Source organism: Chiloscyllium punctatum, chromosome 9 (genome assembly GCF_047496795.1).
Source record: "Chiloscyllium punctatum isolate Juve2018m chromosome 9, sChiPun1.3, whole genome shotgun sequence".
Taxonomy (NCBI): Eukaryota; Metazoa; Chordata; class Chondrichthyes; order Orectolobiformes; family Hemiscylliidae; genus Chiloscyllium; species Chiloscyllium punctatum.
In genome coordinates, this window is record NC_092747.1 from 16,075,475 (window position 1) to 16,094,663 (window position 19,189).

A 19,189-nucleotide genomic window follows, 5' to 3' on the forward strand; every position below is an offset into this window, starting at 1 on the left:
CATTTGACACTGAGTCACATAAGGACATATTATTGCTAAGTGACCCAAAGCTTGTCAAATGGATTTGTTTCACAGAGCATCTAAATGGAGGGAAAAGAGGCAGAAAGGTTTAAGGATAAGTCAGCCAGAGTGTGAGATCACCCAAAGTTTGGGTGCAGCATCATTCCCAGGATGACTGGACATTTTGTGGTAACATGGTGTTTGAACATATTTCATGACATTATCACTGATGCTGGCATTGACACTAATGCACACACATAGAAAATTAAACAGATACTAGCACACACACAGGCGCATACACACAGATGTTGACCCAGTCACTGAAACATACACATAAAGGCAAAAATTAGGGCATATCATACTGCAAAGGTTAGTGACACTCTGGAGCACTGTGAGAACTTTAAACATCAACAAAACATTGTGAGAAATATAATCAAAAGAGCTAAGATGAACTATGGAAAGAAACTATCAGCAAACATAAGCACAGATACCAAAAGCTTCTATAAGTATATTAAAAAAGTTGAGAATAGTGAAAGTAAATGTCAGCCCTTTAGATGACGAAAGCAGCGAGACAATAGTGGGAAACTCAAATGGCAGAGGCACTGAAACAATATTTTGTCTTTGTCTTCGTTTCACATTGGAAGATGATTTATTTTACTCAAAAAAATTGCAGTTGCTACAGAGGAATTTGGTGAAATTACTATGTCTGGGGAGAAGACATTAAGTAAACTGATGAGATTAAAGACATGATGTGGAGCTGTTAGTGTTGGACTGGGGTGGACAAGGTAAAAACATTAGACAACACTAGATTATAGACCAGTTTTATTTGAAATTATAAACTTTTGGAGCACTACCCCTTGGTCAGGTGAAGTGCAGGGAGGCAAATCTACACAGAATTTATAGCAGAGAGATCAAAAGTTTGTACAAGTAGTGTGAATCATAAGACAGATAAGTCCCCAGTGCCTGATGGCTTGCAGGTGAAGAGGAGGCAGCAGAGATAGTGGATACATTAGTCAAGAAAACACAACTAGGTCTCTACTTCCTCAGGAGGCTAATGAATTTTGGCATGTCTGCAAGGACTCTTACCAATTTTTATAGATGTACCACAGAAAGCATTCTATCTGGATGCATCACAGTGTGGTATGGTAACTGCTACTCCACAAGAAATTACAAAAAGTTGCGTACACAAAAGTCCATTACAAAAACAAAGGTTCATTGACATCATCTATACTTCCCGTTGCTTCGGCAAAGCAACCAACATAATCAAAGACCCCTCCTACCCCAGTTATACTCTTTTCCATCCTCTTCTGTCAGACAGAAGATATTGAAGTTTGTATACACGCATGAACAGATTCAAGAATGGCTTCTTCCCTGCTATTATTGGACTTCTGAATGCACGCTCTCAAACTTCAAATTTAATGTTGATCTCGGTCTTTTCGAACCTTCTCTGCACCCGTAATATTGTATTCTTTGCAGTGATCTATTATCCTTATGAACTTTGTATGGTACGATCTGCCTGGACTACATGCAAAATTAAACTTGTCACTGTACCTAGGTACATATGATGATGATAAATCAACTCAGATTAAATTAAATCAAATATTTCAAAATTCCCTGGATTCTGGAAAGGTTCCAGTGGATTGGAAACAGGCTAAATCCTAAATCAAAATGGAGTTAGGCTAAAAATAATGAACTATAGACCAGCTAGTTTGATCTCTGTAGTGGGAAGTTGCTGGAGACAAAATTAAATGAGGAGATAACTGAACACTTAGAAAAACAAAGCTCAACTCAGCAGTGTCAGCACAGTTTCATGAAGGGCAAGTCATGCTTGTCAAGCTTCCTGGGGTTCTTTGAAGATGTAACCAGCATGGTGGATAATGAGGATCTAGTGGATGTTGTATATCTTGACTTCCAGAAGGCATTGACAAGGTGTTGCATAAAAAAACGGATCCAGAAGGTTAAATGCTGGGGGTTAGGGGTAGAGTACTGTCTTGGATAGAGGATTGGCTGACTGACAGAAAACAGTGGGGGTCAAGGTAAGGGGTCAATTCTCTGGATGGTGAACCGTAAAAAGTGGGTTGCTGCAGGTTTCAGTCTCGGCTCAACCATTTACAACCTATATAAATGATTTGCAAACAAAGACTGTTCACACCTGATGTAGAAATAGATGGGAAAACAGGCTGTGATGTGTGGTGTGAAGCTGGGCAGGATGCTCTTCAGAGGCTCGGTATGGACTCGATGGGTTGAATGGCCTGCTTCTGCACTGTAGGGATTCTATGATGAAGCGTTCACAGTGGATATTTTAAGGTCAGGAGAATGGGGCAGGATCTAGCAGATGGTGTTTAATATAGATAAGAGCAGGGTTATCTATTTTGACTACAAAAATAAAAAGGCAAGTTATTATCGCAATGGGAAGCAAATTCAAAGAGCATTGGTACAGAGGGATCTGGGTGCCTTTGTGTGTGAATTGCAAAAAGTGGGTGTACAGGTGAGCAAATAACAAGAAGGCAAATGAAAGCCTGGCATTTATTGTAAAAGGAGGAGAAAGTGAGGACTGCAGATGCTGGAGATCAGAGCTGAAAATGTATTGCTGGAAAAGCACAGCAGGTCAGGCAGCATCCAAGGAGCAGGAGAATCTTTCCTGAAGAAGGGCTCATGCCCGAAACGTCGATTCTCCTGCTCTTTGGATGCTGCCTGACCTGCTGCGCTTTTCCAGCAACACATTTTCAGCATTTATTGTAAAAGGACAGGATTATAAAATAAATTTTGTTATCATTATATAAGGTAAGATCGCAAGGTCCCGATGCTCGACTAAACCATATTATCCGGCATTCAATTATCTGGAATTTGATTAACCGAACGAAATACTGCCTGTGTCCTTCAGATAATCGAGGCTCCTCTGTAAAATACGAAAGGGATCTTTAGTAAGTTGGATGTTGCACAGATGCTCCCCCTTGTGGAATAGTCTCAAATAAAAGGTCAGCAATTTCGAGGGAAGGTAGGTTCAAAGTTGAGATGAGGATAAACTACTTCTCTCAGAGGGATGTGAATCTGTGGAACTCACTGCCCCAGAGCATAGTAGAGGCAGAATCAATCAACATGTTCAGAAAAAAATAGTTATGTTTCCGATGAAAGGTGGGATAAAGAGTTATGGAGAGCAGGCTCGAAAGTGGAGTTGAGAACCAAAGATCACTTTGGAGATGCCAGTGGTGGTCTGTGGTATACAAAGTTAAAAATTGCACAACACCAGGTTATAGTCCAACAGGTTTATTTGGAAGCACTAGCCTTTCGGAGTGCTGATCCTTCATCAGGTGGTTCAGACCAGCCATGATTATGTTAAATGGGCTCAAAGGGCTGAATTGCCTACTCCCACTCCTAACTCCTATGTTCCTCACGCACTTGCGGATAACACAGTCACTGTCAACTCTATAGATTGTAGGGTACTCAACTTTGACATTATTGTCTCCTGACAGAAGAGAACTGCATGCATAAGTTACAAAATAAGAATTTTAGCAGAAGCTACTACAATTCGAATTGAACTAAAATTATAATTAGAATTGAAAAATTCCTGCAAAGGAGTACACCAACTTAGCTTTCACATTTCATCAACATTTGTTTTGAAAGTTGGCTTCGAGACTAGAACATCTGTGGCACACAAAGTTTGCTATTACATCCTTCAGTAAACTCCTAAACCTGCATGAAAGAACATAGAAATGATTCCGCCAATTTGCTAATCAATATCACGATGACAATTTAGCTCAGAAGTGGTCAATGCACAAATTGGCTGCACAATCCTGCATTTTTCATTTTGGTGTCTTTAAGTTTTGACAAAGACAAACAAGATCTAAGTTTCGATTTCCTAACGCTATGGAGTTGCTAAAACACAATCATCAAATCATTGAACTCTAGGACGGTAGCATTAGGCCGAACTAACTCAGTCAGTTAATTCTAACTTCTGTTTGCTCCTTGTCAATATATGACAGTGCAAAGTACAAGACAGTGTAAGAATCCAGTAACTGTCCTTGCACAAAATGTCGGACAAATCCCCAGAACTGCGGGGAAGGTTTAATCACAATTATCTCAGCTATCTGCTGCTGAAACACTGCAGCAAATTTTCCTCCTGACTATTCCCAACATTACTTGCATATTGTTTGCAATTCAAAGAAATATTATCAGACGAAAATTGGCATAAGCAAGTGTAAGGGCAAACGCTTGGTCATTAAGGCAGGGTAGAAGTATCATCATAAAAGGAGAAAGATGGTGATATGTCAAAGCCTTCTTCCTCTTCTAAAGGTACTGATTGCCTCACGTCAGTTTCACAGGTACTAGGATTTCTTAGATAATTCACACAAGTGGTGGCTAATGTGTAAGCCTATTTGTGATTGCCAATAAACCCACCTGACCTTGTTTCCCAGCTGTCCTCTGATCAGAGACATTTTCCGTGGAGATCGATATGGGATTTCTGAGGTATTAGGCAGAATCCTTTTGATTTAGCACCAATCCTCATTTGCAGAAGTAAGTTCCTATACTTTTTCTGTAAACTCAAGATGGCACGTGCATTACATAACATCAACTTGACCAACATTATTCCTTATTTGCTTCTGACATATAATTGCAGATGTGTGAATATTTTATTTATTCATTCATTGGATGTGACGGGTTATTTGTTGAGGCACCATTTATTTCCAGTAATTATGGGAGAGAAGCTTAGCCAGTCTTCCATATCCAACACTTCTAACGTACCATTCTACTTGTCCTCGAGTCCCCAAGCCTGTTCCACCTTTTAATGTGATCACAGCTGATCTGTGAACTTTCTCCACTTAGCCACCTTCATTCATTTATCATAAAAAAGTTTGATTGATAAAAATCTCAATACACAATCTCAGTTTAACATTAACACTTAGAATCATAAAGATGTACAGCATGGAAACAGACCCTTCTGTCCAATTCGTCCATGCCAACCAGATATCCTAATAAATCTAGTCCCATTTGTCAGCATTTGGCCCATATCCCTCTATGCCCTTCCTATTCATATACCCATCCAGATGCTTTTAAAATTAACTGACTGAGTTAGTTTGGCCTAATGCTACCGTCCTAGAGTTCAGCCTCCACTACTTATACTGAAGCCAAACAGCAAAGGCAGCATCTGTCCAAGTTACTGTTGGGTCAAACAGCAGTGCAGGGTTCTTTCTCCATTTGAATCACTTCCTAGGTGCTCTTTACCTTTGTCTTTCTTTTTTTAAAAGTGCCTCTGCGTGAAAAAAATTGTCCTGTAGGTCTCTTTTATATCTTTCCCCTCTCATCCTAAACCTATGCCCTACAGTTCTGGACTCCTGTACCCCAGGAAAGAGACTTTGTCTATTTATCCTATCCATGCCCCTCATGACTTTATAAACCTCTCTAAGGTCACTCCTCAGCCATCGACACTCCAGGGAAAACAACCCCAGCCTATTCAACCTCTCCCTATAGCACAAATCCTGCAACCCTGGCAACGTCATTGTAAATCTTTTCTGAACCCTTTCACATTTCACAACATCTTCCTGATAGGAAGGGGACCAGAATTGCACACAATATTCCAAAAGGATCACTGGACCCAAAACATTAACTCTGCTTTCCCTTCACAGATACTGTGATTTTTGTTTCTGAATTCCAGCACGCATATTGTTAATTTTTTTTTGGGGGGGGGGGGGAGTGGGATTATTTTGAATTTCATATTCAGGTTCAAATACAATCAACTCTGAATTCAGAGCAAACTTTCTGAAGCCCACCGAAGCTGGACTCCCTTTAAGCCCCATGTCCTTCCCCATTGATCCAAACAGGACCCCCTCCCAGACCCAGGTCTTTGCCCAGGCGCCTGCGTAGTGTAGACACAAACCGCGCAGGCGCCCTTGTGGTGCCGTGGCAGGAAACGCATGCGCAGTGCGGGTTCGATGTTGCGCATGCGTCACGTGTTCCTACTTGAATCGTTTCACTTCCAGTCAGAACAGGTAAGGGAGAAGGGGGTGAAAAGGGAAAGGACAGTGGATAGGGATATAGACAGACAGACAAAGAAAGGAAAAGAAAAGTGACTAATGGAAGGGGGTAGTGGGAGGTGAGAGTGGGTTGGGGGGGGAAATGAGAGATGGAGAAGGTGAGAGTTGGGGTCAGAGAGGAAGGGATAGTGAGTTGGATGGTGAGATTGGGAGGACACTGAGGTACGAGGGGCTGAGGGTGAGATTGGAAGTGTGGGAGAGAGGGAGAGCTGGAAAAGATGAAAATATGGTCCATCTGTGTGGATTGGTGCATGTGAGAGTGAGAGAGAGAGAGAGAGAGAGACTTGTGATGGGGAGGGGGCTGCACATAATTGTGTGACTGTGAGATAGAGTCATTGGGGACTAACTGTGTGCAAGGGAATGCGATTCTGGATTAGAGTGGTGCTGGAAAAGCACAGCAGTTCAGGCAGCAACCAAGGAGCAGTAAAATCGATTTTTCGGGCAAAAGCCCTTCATCAGGAATAGCTTTTGCCCGAAACGTCGATTTTTCCTGCTCCTCGGATGCTGCCTGAACTACTGTGCTTTTCCAGCACCACTAATCCAGAATCTGGTTTCCAGCATCTGCAGTCATTGTTTTTACCTAAGAGAGTGAGTGTCAGTGGACTGTGTGTGAGAGACAGACAGTGTGTCTTGGTGATCATGTGGGACCGTTGTGTCTGTCTGTCTCTGCAGAATGATGCTTGCCTACAAACATTCATCCCCATCACTGCGATAGTCCAGTACCTACAAAATGCAATGCTGAAATTCACCAAGTTCCTTGGAAATCGCCTTCTAAACCCATGACCACTACTATCTTGGGCAGCAGTGCAGAGAACTTGAAAGTCACTCATCATCCTGACTTAAAAATATGTCACAGTTTCTTCATTATTGCTGGGTCAAATTCTGAAACTTCCTAACAGCATTGTGGGTATACCAACCACAAACAGACCGCAGTGAGTCAAGAAGATAGCTCACCATTACCTTCTCAGTGTTCACTTAAGATTGGTAATTGACAATAAGTGCTGGCTTAGCCGTGGTACCCATTGAATTTTTTTTTAAATCGTGGGTCATTATTTGAAAATCAGATAATTGCTTTAGAAGCGGTTCAGCAAAGATTCACTTGACTCATTCCTGAGATTAATAAAGGTTAAATGTTTTAGGTGATCTTATTGAAGCATGTAAGATCTCATCTCCAAACTCAGAGACCTAGGACTCTGCTCCTCACTTTGCAACTCGAGGAGGTGACAACACCTCCTCCACACCAGTGGTCCGCAAGGTTGCTCAGCCACTTACTATACTCTGTATACACTCAGACAGTGCAGCCGAATTCAGCGCTAACTCCCTTTACAAGTTTGCTGATGACACCAGCATTGTGGATTGGATCTCAAACTGATAAGGTGGAATAGATGAAAGAGATCGACAGCTTAGTGGCAACAATTTCTTCCTCAGTGTCAGTAAAATGATGGAGCTGGTCATTGACATCAAGGGAGCAGTGTGGAGGACACACCCCTGTTTGTATCAGTGGAAGTGGTCATAGAGATGTTCAGCTCAGAAACAGACCCTTCAGCCCCATTCGCCCGTGTTGACCAGAAATCCTAACATAATCTAGTCCCATTTGTCAGTACTTGGCCCATATCCCTCTAAACCTTTCCTATTCATATATCCACCCAGATGTATTTTAAATGTTGTAATTATACTAGCCTCTGCCACTTCCTCTGACACTGGATTAGTGGTGCTGGAAGAGCACAACAGTTCAGGCAGCATCCAATGAGCAGCGAAATCGACGTTTTGGGCAAAAGCCCTTCATCATTCCTGATGAAGGGCTTTTGCCCGAAACGTCAATTTCACTGCTCGTTGGATGCTGCCTGAACTGCTGTGCTCTTCCAGCACCACTAATCCAGTATTTGGTTTTCAGCATCTGCAATCATTGTTTTTACCTAGTTGATTTTCACTTCCTCTGATAGCTCATTCTCTACATGCACCACCCTCTGTATGAAACAGTTGCCCCTTAGGTCCCTTTTAAATTTTAACCTCTCACCCTAAACCTATGTCCTTCTGTTCTGGATTCTCCCACCCCAGGGAAAAGACCATGTCTATTTACTCTATCTATACCCCTCATGATTTTATACACTTCTATAAGGTCATCCCTCAGCCTCTGATGCTCCAGGGAAAACAGCCCCGAGCCGATTCATCCTCTCCTTATAGTTCAAATCTTTCAACTCTGGCAACATTCTTGTAAATCTTTTCTGAACCCTTTCAAGTTTCACAACATCCTTACAATAGGAGAGAGACCAGAATTGCACACAGTATTCCAAAAGTGGCTGAACCAATGTCCTGTACAGTTGCAAAATGACCTCCGAACTCCTCTACTCAATGGTTTGACCAATGAAGGAAAACATACCTTGTGGGCGGCACGGTGGCACAGTGGTTAGCACTGCTGCCTCACAGCGCCAGAGACCCGGGTTCAATTCCCGCCTCAGGCGACTGACTGTGTGGAGTTTGCACATTCTCCCCGTGTCTGCGTGGGTTTCCTCCGGGTGCTCCGGTTTCCTCCCACAGTCCAAAGATGTGCAGGTCAGGTGAATTGGCCATGCTAAATTGCCCATAGTGTTAGATTAGGGGAATGGGTGGGTTGCGCTTCGGTGGGTCGGTGTGGATTTGTTGGGCCGAAGGGCCTGTTTCCACACTGTAAGTAATCTAATCTAATCTAATGTAAGTAATCTAATCTAATACCAAACATCTTCTTCACTATCCAATCTAGTTGTGACTCTATTTTAAATTAGTTATGAATCTGCACGTCAAGGTCTCTCTGTTCAGCAACAGTCCCCAGGACTTTCAAGAGCTTCAAGTTCCTTGGGGTAAATATCATCAACAATCTCTCCTAGTCCGTCCACGTCGATGTTGCAGTCAAGAAAGCACACCAATGCCTCTATGGAAAATTTCCATAATGACTCTTACAAAATTTGATAGCTGCACTGTGGAAAGCATCCTATCTGGATGCAATTAGCTTGAAATGACATCTGCTTTACCAAGACCACAAGAAATTACAGAGTTGTGAACGCAGCCCAGTCCATCACGAAAGCCAGCCATTCTTCCATTGACTCTGACTACATTTCCCACTGCATTGGGAAAGCAGCCAACATAAACAAAGCCCCCTTTGATTATTTGCAGGAGGAGGTTATTCATCCCTTTGAGCCTGCTCTGCCATTTATCATGATTCTAGCTGATCATCCAGCTCAATAACCTAATCCTGCTTTCTCCCCATAACCTTTAATCCCATTTGCCTCAAGTGCTATATCTCGCCGCCTCTTGAACACATTGATTCAATGTCTTGGTCTCAACTACTTCCTGAGGTAATGAATTCCACAGGCTCACCAGTCTGGATGAAAAAAATGACTCTTCTTCATCCTCCATGGTCTATCCTGAATCCTCAGGTCATGTCCCGATGGTTCTGGACATACTCACCATTGGGTACATCCTCCTTGCATCTACACTGTCTAGTCCTAATAGATTAGAGGTTTTGAAAAGATTTGTAGCTCGGCTTGTGGGTAGGGTGATGGATTTGTTCGCCAAGCTGATGAGTTTTTCTGCAGGCATTTCATCACCTTGCTAGATGACATCATCAGTATGTCTCCAGTGAAGCGTTGGTGGTCAGTCCCATCTGCTATTTACGTGTCTCTGTTTTTTAGTTTTGTATCTGCGTGATTTCTATATGGGATCTATTTCAAAGTGTTTATTTATTGAGTAGTGGATAGAATGCCAGGTTTCAAGGAATTCTCTCGCATGCCTCTGTTTTGCCTGTGCTAAGATGGTTACGTTGTGCCAGTTGAATTTGCATCCTTCATTGTCAATGTGGGTGGAAATGAGAGTGTGCTGGTCGCGTCTGGCGGTGGCGAGATGCTGTTCATGCACTCGTACGGTCAGTTTTCTTCCTGTTTCCTGTTTAACATTTTTCACAGTCCTCACAGGGTAGCTTGTGGATTACTAGGAGAAAGAAGGGACTGTAGATGCTGGAGATCAGAGTCAAGAGTGTGGTGCTGGAAAAGAACAGCAGGTCAGGCAGCAGGAGAATTGATGTTTCGAGCATAAGCCTGATGAAGGGCTTATGCCCGAACCGTAGATTTGCATAATTCTCGAATACTGTCCGACCTACTGTGATTTTCCAGCACCATACTCTCATCTGGTAGATTACGTTCGTCCTGTTGGCTGTGGGTGTCAGATCTTTAACTTTTGTGAGGACCTGATGAAAGTTGTTTACTGGTTTGTGGGCTGCTACGATTCCTAGGGGTCTGAGTAGTTGGGTAGTCATTTCTGATATGTCGTTGACATACAGTATGGTTGCTATCATGTCTGGTCATGTAGTGTTTTCCTATTTAGGTTTGTTGCATGTGTACCAGAAGATGGTGCTCTTGGGGTACCCATTCCGTTTAAATTTCTTGAATAGGTGGTCCTGTTCTACTCTTTGGAGTTCTGGTTTGCCTATTTAAATAGTATCCTAATGCAGCTTTGTTTGTGAGTATTGGGGTGATTGCTATTATAGTTCAGTAGCTGGTCTGCACATAGGTTCATCCTATACACACTGGTCCGGAGTTCACTGGTAGGTGTGCATTCCACTTATACAACCAGGTGGGTTTTTACCCCGTTTTAACCAGGCAGGGGAGTCTGCTGTTCTCCTAATTAGTGAACTTTATTTGGTGAGGATGTTATTGATGTGGTAATGAGCTTCTTCCAGTTGTGTACGTTTAATAACGGCAAAGATATCACCTGCGTAACAGTTACCGAGTTTCGGTTGGATGGTAGGGACGGCTGTCCGTTCCGAACGTTGCATTACTGGTTCTGCTATCAGTCTTGATGTTGGGGACTCCATTGCTGTGCCATTGATTTGTCTGTATATTTGTCCATTAAATGTAAAGTGAGTTGTGAGACACAGTTCCAGTAATTTTAACATGATGTTCTTGTTGGTGCTGCTGGTGTCCAAATATCTGCTTCATTGCCCAATAATGTGGCAATGGTATTATTGGCTTGGTCAGTCTTTATAGGTGTAAAGTCCTGTTAGAATTTTATAAATCTCTGAGATTCCCCCGTCATTTGTCTGAACACCAGTGAAAACAATCCTAACCTAATCAATCTCTCCTCACAGGTCATCCCTGGAACCAACCTGGTAAACCTTTGTTATATTCCCTCGAGAGCAAAAGCATCCTTCCTCAGAAAAGGAGACCAAACCTGCACACAATATTCTAGATGTGGCCTCACCATGGCCCTGTAGAACTGCAACAACACATCCCTGCTCCTGTACTCAACACCTCTCACAGTGAAGGCCAACATACCATTTGTCTTCTTTATCATAGCTTACCTCTAGCAACTGGTACACAAGGATACCCAGGTCCTGCTACACACTCCCCTCTCCCAATTTACAACCATTCAGGTAGTAATCTGCCACCTTGTGTTTGCTTCAAAACTGAATAACCTCACATTTGTCCATATTATACTGCGTCTGCCATTCATTTGCCCACTCACCCAACCTGTCCAGATCATGCTGAAGGATCTCTGCATCCTCAACACAGTTCACTTGGTATCATTGCAAACTTTGAGATGTTACATTTTGTTCTCTCATCTGTATCCTTAATATGTATTGTGAAAAGCTGAGGTCTCAGTACTGATCCACATGGCACCCCACTAGTTACTTACTGCCAATTTGAAAAGGGCCCGTTCATTCCTACTCTTTGTTTCCTCTCTGCCAACCAGTTTTCAATCCATCTCAATACACTTCTCCAGTCCCATGTGCTTTAATCTTGCACAATAATCTGTTATGCGGGACTTTGTCAAACACTTTCTGAAAGTCCAAATATATCACATTGACTGGCTCCTCCTTGTCAACTCTACCAGTTACATCCTTATAGAATTCCAACATATTTGTCAAGCATGATTTCCCCTTCATAAATCCATTCTGACTCTATCTGATTCTGTTACTGCTTTTGAAATGCTCCACTATGAAGTCCTTGATAATGGATTCAAGAATTTTCCCCCTACCGATGTTAAGGCTTACTATTCTATAATTCCCTGTTTTCTCCCTACCTTCCTTTTTGAATATTGGAGTAAGATTAGCTACCCTCCAATCTGCAGGGACTGTTCCAGAGTCTCTAGAATCCTGGAAGATGAACACTAATATATCCACTATTTCTGGAGCCACTTCCTTAAGTCCTCCGGGATGTTGATTATCAGGTATTAGGGTTTTATCTGCCTTTGTTCCCATCAATTTTTCCAGCACCATTTCTCTACTAATATTGATCTCCCTCAGTTCTTCTCTCTCACTACATCTTGCATTCTCCAACATTTATGGTATGTGATTTGTTCCTCCTTTGTGAAGACAGAACCTTGTGGAACAAACTAAAACTAAGGGGCATACTTGAAGCATAATGTGCTTCTCTTTTAAGAGTGTTTTTATCTTGAAGGGTCATTAGTTTGGAATTTTCTTCTGCACAGGAGGCTGACTTTATTCAAGGCTGAGTTATATTTTTGCTTTATAAGGGAGGCAAGAGTTAGCTGGAGGTCAGGTGGCAAACTGGAAAGTGGAGATGAGACAGCAACTCCACGGCGGCATGGTGGCACAGTGTTTAGCACTGCTGCCTCACAGCGCCAGAGACCCGGGTTCAATTCCCGCCTCAGGCGACTGACTGTGGAGTTTGCACGTTCTCCCCGTGTCTGTGTGGGTTTCCTCCGGGTGCTCCGGTTTCCTCCCACAGTCCAAAGATGTGCAGGTCAGGTGAATTGGCCATGCTAAATTGCCCGTAGTGTTAGGTAAGGGGTAAATGTAGGGGTAAGGGTGGGTTGTGCTTCGGCGGGGCGGTGTGGACTTGTTGGGCCGAAGGGCCTGTTTCCACACTGTAAGTAATCTAATCTAATCGAAATAGATCAGTCGTGATTTTATTGAGTAACAGAGCAGGTTTCTTAGATCAAATGACATTGCCTTGCTCCTAAGTCCCGCATTTCTAATGTTCTCTTTTAATTTCTCGTAGGTAAAAGTGAGCAAATTGTAAAGTAAAATTACCTAACAATCACCATGGTGCTGAATCCAGTTATTTCCAAACTTAATGGAAAATGTGTGGTCCTAGCTAGTGCTTCTCCACGCAGGAGGGAAATTCTGAACAACGTTGTAAGTACTGGTTTAAATTATACAACAAGTCACTTGTGACTGCGCTTTATGGGCAAATAAATGAAATTTAAAGGCCTTATATTACAATATTGCTGAGAGAAATTAGAAGACTTTCACCGTGCAGTAGCACCGTAGTCATTTGCAGATACATTAATTTGACGGTGCTTTTCCAATTTGTTAGATGATTCTTTTGCTAGATTGCTTTGTTGGTCAGACATTAAATATGCTTGTTTTCAAATGAGAAATTTCGTTTTCTCTCAGGATTCGAGTTTTTGGAACTCTCTTCCCCAGAGAGTGGTGTAAGCAGGTTCATTGCACTAATTTAAAGCAGGAGTAGATTGAATCCCTCCTTAGACAACAATATGGATATTGGGGGTCGGCAGTAGTCAGGAATGTGAAGTTGAGGCCGCAATCAAATCAGCCATGATGCCATTGAATGGTAAGACAGGTTAATGGGACTGAGTGCTGTGCTGATTCCTGATGAAGGGCTCCAGCAAGAAGCACCAATTTTCCTGCTCCTCAGATGCTGCTTGACCTGCTGTGCTTTTCCAGCAACTCACATTCAACTGCTGTGCTGTTCCCAGTTCCTGCTTATATGTACAATTATATGTTCATCTTCAAAGGTCCTGAGCCAGTTTTGGGGAACCTGCGGCTTTAAGGCCGCATGCGGCCTTTTAGGACATTGTGTGTGGCCTTTTGAACGAATCCAAATTTTGCAGAACAAATCTTTTATTTTTTATTAATATGTTTTTTTCGTCCTTTATTATTTTTGTTTTAATCTTAAAATGAATGTATTTAAAATACCAGAGAGTAAAAGAAAATTCAACGAAATAATCTTATTGCCACGAATCTACATTCTCCTACTTAACCAAAATCAAGACACCCTTAAGGTGACGAATGATGGTTACCCATCCAGAGGATCAGCTAAAACTGCAGACCTCCATGCTGCAACCAAATATTCAAATGCTTTCCTGCAAAAAGCAGTCACAACAAAGTCATTAAAAGGTTAGTTAACTTTAGAATTAACATTTTTTTCATTTTTTTTAGTTAGTTAGTACATAGTAGTTAAATTTTTACAAAATAATGTGAATTTTGAAGACTGTATAATTGAAGTTTCTTGGATGTGGCCTTATTAGATTACAACTAACATAATGCAGCCTTCCAACATGAAAAGGTTCCCCACCTCTGTCCTAAGCTCCAGAATTCCCTCGGTGTACACCTCCACCTCTCTTTCTTCCTTTTAAGAAACTCCTTAAAATTTAGCCCTTTGATCAAGTGTGTGGTTGCCAGTCCGAACATGTGGCTGGGTGTGATATTTTACATTACGATGCTTCTGTGAGGAGCTATGGAAAATTTCATTAGGTTACAAGCACTCTATAAATCCAAATTGTTGATCGTCTGCATCATTAATTTGCTTGATTTGTCCATTTTTTGTACAGCTACTTTTACTTGTGATGAAACAGCCTGTGTATATTTTAATGAAATGACTTTATTTTTTTCTTTGAAACGACTTAGCTTCTGGTTTATAAAAGACACTTATCCAAATGTACAATTAAATGCAATAAGGAACATTATCAACATTTAAGAACAAAAAACAATTATCATTTTTACACCACACTTTAGGAAGGGTATATTGGCCTTGGAGGGAGTACAATGTCGATTTACAAGAATAACATTTGGACTTCAGGGATAAAGTTATGAGGAAAGACCATGCATATTTGGCCTCTTTTTCCCTAAACTTTAGAAGGTTCGTTGGTGGTCTGATCGAAGTCTTCAAGATATTAACAGAATAAAGCAGAGTAGATAAACTATTTCGACTGGTTGGGGATTCTAGAACTCGATTGCTGATAGTCAAAGAATTAGTTCAGACCATTCAGGAGAGATGTTAGGAAGTGTTTCTTCACACAAAGGGTGGATGTTTGGAATTCTCTTCCATAAATGGGTGCTGGATCAGTTTATTTAAAGTCAGAAATAGATAATATTTTTTGAAGGAAAGGTATTAAAGGATGTGGGCTAAAGGCAAGTATATGTAGTTAGGCAACAGATCAGCCTTGATCTCAATGAATAGTTGAACAGATTCAAAGGATTGAATGGACTACTTCTATTACATGAAGAGTTTTTAAAAGCCTGCATGAGAGACTGAAGTAGGATACAAATCCCTGAAAACTCTGGTAGTCCAGGTCGCCCAGACAGACTCAATATTTCCAGCTGTTTCTGCCCCACATAACTTTTTTTTTCCGATCTTGACTTGATTTTTTTTCCCTACTTGTCCAATCTCTTCCCACTTACAACTGCAATTCCTCTGATGCTTTATGTGAGTTTCAGAATTCCCAGATCACAAGCACCTTCTCTTCACCATGGAAATGCAATCCCTTTACACATCTATTTCCTGTCAGAATGATCTTGGGGGCTCTCCACTACTTCATGGAAAAAAATGGCTTGAACCATCTCCATCCACCATCACCCTCTTCATCTTGGCCAAGTTTGTCCTCACTTTGAACAACTTCTCCTTTAACTCATCTCACTTTTCTCAGATCAAAGTTGTGGCTGTGAACACAGAACATAGAATATTACAGCGCAGTACAGGCCTTCGATGTTAGGCCGACCTGTGAAGTCAATCGGAAACCCATCTAACCGGCACTATTCCATTCTCATCCATATGCCTATTCAATGACCATTTAAATGCCCTTAACATTGGAGAGTCTACTACTGTTGCAGCAATGTGTTCCACGCCCCTACTACTGAGTAAAAAAGCTATCTCTGACATCTGTCCTGTATTTATCTCCTCTCAATTTTAATCTGTCCCCTCATGCCAGCCATCACCATCCGAAGAAGAAGGCTGTCACTGTCCAACCTATCTAATAAAAGTTAATACACCATATGTCTTCTTAACAAGTCTATCAACCTGGATGGCAACTTTCAGGGATCTCTGTACCTGGACACCGAGATCTCTCTGCTCATCTACACTACCAAAAATCTTACTATTAGCCCAGTATTTTGTATTCCTGATGCTCCTTCCAAAGTGAATCACCTCACACTGTTCTGCATTAAACTCCATTTGCCACTTCTCAGTGCAGCTTATCTATGTTCCTCTGTAACCTACAACATCCTTTGTCACTATCCATAACTCTACTGACCTTAGTGCAATCTGCAAATTTACTAACCCATCCTTTGATGCCCTCATTCCAAGTCATTTATAATGACAAATAAAATGGACCCAAAACAGACCCTTGCAGTACATCACTAGTAACTGAACTCCAGGATGGATATTTCCCATCAACCACCACCTTCTTGTCTTCTTTCAGCTAGCCAATTTCTGATCCAAACCGCTAAATCACCCTCAATCCCAAGCCTCCGTATTTGGCGCATTAACCTACTGTGGGGGGCCTTATCGAATGTCTTACTGAAATCACCTATTTCGTCACCTTTTCAAAAGACTCAATAAGGTTTGTGAGGCATAACTTACCCTTCATAAAACTGTGTTGACTATCCCTAATAAACTTATTCCTTTCTAGATGATTATAAATCTTATCTCTAATAATCCTTTCCAACACTTTTACCACAACCGAAGTAAGGCTCACTGGTCTATAATTTCCAGGGTTGTCTCTGCTCCTCTTTTTGAACAAGGGGGACAACATTTGCTGTCCTCCAGTCTTCTGGCACTATTCCTGTGGACAATGACAACATAAAGATCAAAGCCAAAGTCTCGGCAATCTCCTCACTGAGAATCCTAGGGCAAATCCCAGCTGTACCAGAAGACTTATCTAATTTTGCACTTTCTAGGATTGCTAACACCACCTCCTTGTGAACCTTAATTCTATCTAGTCTAGTAGCCTGTATTTTAGTATTCTCCTCGACCACATTTTCTAGTGCGCATACTGATGAAAAGCATTCATTCAACGCTTCCCCTATCTCCTCTGACTCCACGCACAACTTCCTACTACTATCCTTTATTGGCCCTTATCTTACTCTAGTAATTCTTTTATTCCTGATATAGGTGTAGAAAGCCTTAGGGTTTTCCTTGATCCTGTTCACCAACGACGTCGCATGTATGGGTACCCACATGGGCCCCGGTATGCCTGTCTCTTTCTAGACAACATGGAATATCCCTTGTTCCAACCGTATTCAGGTCCATTCCCATAATATTTACTCTGATATATTGATGACAGTCATCAGTGCTGCTTTCCCCTCTCATCCAGAATTGGAAAAATTCATTAATTTCGCTTCCAATTTCCACCCTGCCTTCACCTTCACCTGGTCTATCTCTGACTCCAACCTTCCCTTCCTTGACATCTCTATTTCCATTTCTGGAGATAGGCTGGCCACTCATGTCCACTATAAACCCATACACTCTTACATTTAACTGGGCTACACATACTCTCACCATTCTTCCTATAAAGTCTCCATTCCATTCTTCTAGTTTCTCCATCTCTGTTGCATTTGTTCTGATGATGTTATGTTCTCAGGTGGGCCTTCAACCAAAGATTCCCCATTCACCATGGTTGACAGGGCCCTCAGCCAAATCTGACCCATCTCCTGCACTTCTGTGCTTGTCCCTTTTATTTCCTTCTACAACACTGATAGTCTGTCCCTGGTCCTCACTAGTATTCAAATGCAAAAGACTGTAAGCCGTCATTTCCGCCTCCAGTGGGATTCTGCCATCAGACATACATTCACCTCCCTTCTCTTATCAACATTGCAAAGACCATTTCTTCCCAGACACGCTGGTCCACCACTCCACAACTCCAACATCTTCCCGCACTCCCATGGCATCTTCCCATACAATCACAGGTATAATACCTAACCATTTACTTCCTCCCTCCTCACTATACAAGGTTCTAGTCACACTTTCCAGGTGAAGCAGTGAGTTACCTGCACTTCATTCAAATTAGTCTGCTGTATTTGCTGCTAACTATGTGGTCTCTTCTACACTGAGGAGAAGAAACACTGACTTCTTTATGGAAGACCTACATTCTGACCACAAAAAATGACCCCAAGCTTCCAGTTGCCTGCCACTTCCAGACACTGCCCTATTCTCTGGCCAACATTTCTGTCTCGGCCTACTGCCATGCTCCAGTGAGGTTCAGCACAAGTTTGGAAGAACAACATCTCGTTTCCTGCCAGGGGAGTCTACAGCTTTCAGGATTGAGTTTGATAATTTTAGGACCTGCATACCACCTTCCGTGTCTTTTAGCCACAGCACAGGCCCTTGTCATCACATGGGCCTGTGCTTTCAGCACTGCCAACCCTTTTTCACTATTTCATGCCATTATCTATCCTTTTGTTTGGGTATCTTTCTTTCTGTTCATCTAGGCTCTGTCCCCACCTCACCTATCCTCCTGTTATTTTATTAAATTAGACTAGATTAGATTACTTACAGTGTTATCCCCTACACCACGGCACGGTGGCACAGTGGTTAGCACTGCTGCCTCACAGTGCCAGAGACCTGGGTTCAATTCCCGACTCAGGCGACTGACTGTGTGGAGTTTGCACGTTCTCCCCTTGTCTGCATGGGTTTCCTCCGGGTGCTCCGGTTTCCTCCCACAGTCCAAAGATGTGCAGGTCAGGTGAATTGGCCATGCTAAATTGCCCGTAGTGTTAGGTAAGGGGTAGATGTAGATATAGATGTAGATGTCGGGGTAGGGGTATGGGTGGGTTACGCTTCGGCGGGGCGGTGTGGACTTGTTGGGCCGAAGGGCCTGTTTCCACACTGTAAGTAATCTAATCTAATCTAATCTAAACCACCTTCTCCTGGCTACTTGTTTGAATGGGGAGTCGGTGCACCTGAAGCATTGACTCTGCTTTCTCTCAATAGGTGCTGCCAGACCTCCAGAGTTTCTCCAGCAATTTCTGTTTCAGGTTTGAGTTCAGATTTATTGAATGCCATGACCTTGTTTGTCACCTCAATTAACTCAAACATCATTAGAAACAATTAGAAGCATTGTGTATTCCATCCTTTGAAAGAGTACTGATTCATAGAAATCCCTATAGTGTGGAAGCAGGCCATTCAGCCCATCAAGTCCAC

General features: G+C 42.2%; 1 protein-coding gene across 2 annotated transcripts in view; it reads left to right on the plus strand.

Annotated features, from left to right (window-relative positions):
- Positions 1-5,902: 5,902 nt before the first annotated feature.
- Positions 5,903-19,189, plus strand: part of asmtl (acetylserotonin O-methyltransferase-like) — a 54,999-nt gene continuing 41,712 nt past the window's right edge. The window contains exons 1-2 of one of the 2 annotated variants that reach the window (XM_072576915.1): positions 5,903-5,987; positions 13,028-13,164. In XM_072576915.1, the coding sequence (XP_072433016.1) occupies positions 13,072-13,164 (93 nt within the window). In that variant the 5' untranslated portion in view covers positions 5,903-5,987; positions 13,028-13,071. Of the gene's footprint in view, positions 5,988-13,027; positions 13,165-13,989; positions 14,170-19,189 lie in introns of those variants that run through there. The other variant, XM_072576916.1, reaches the window with a different exon arrangement.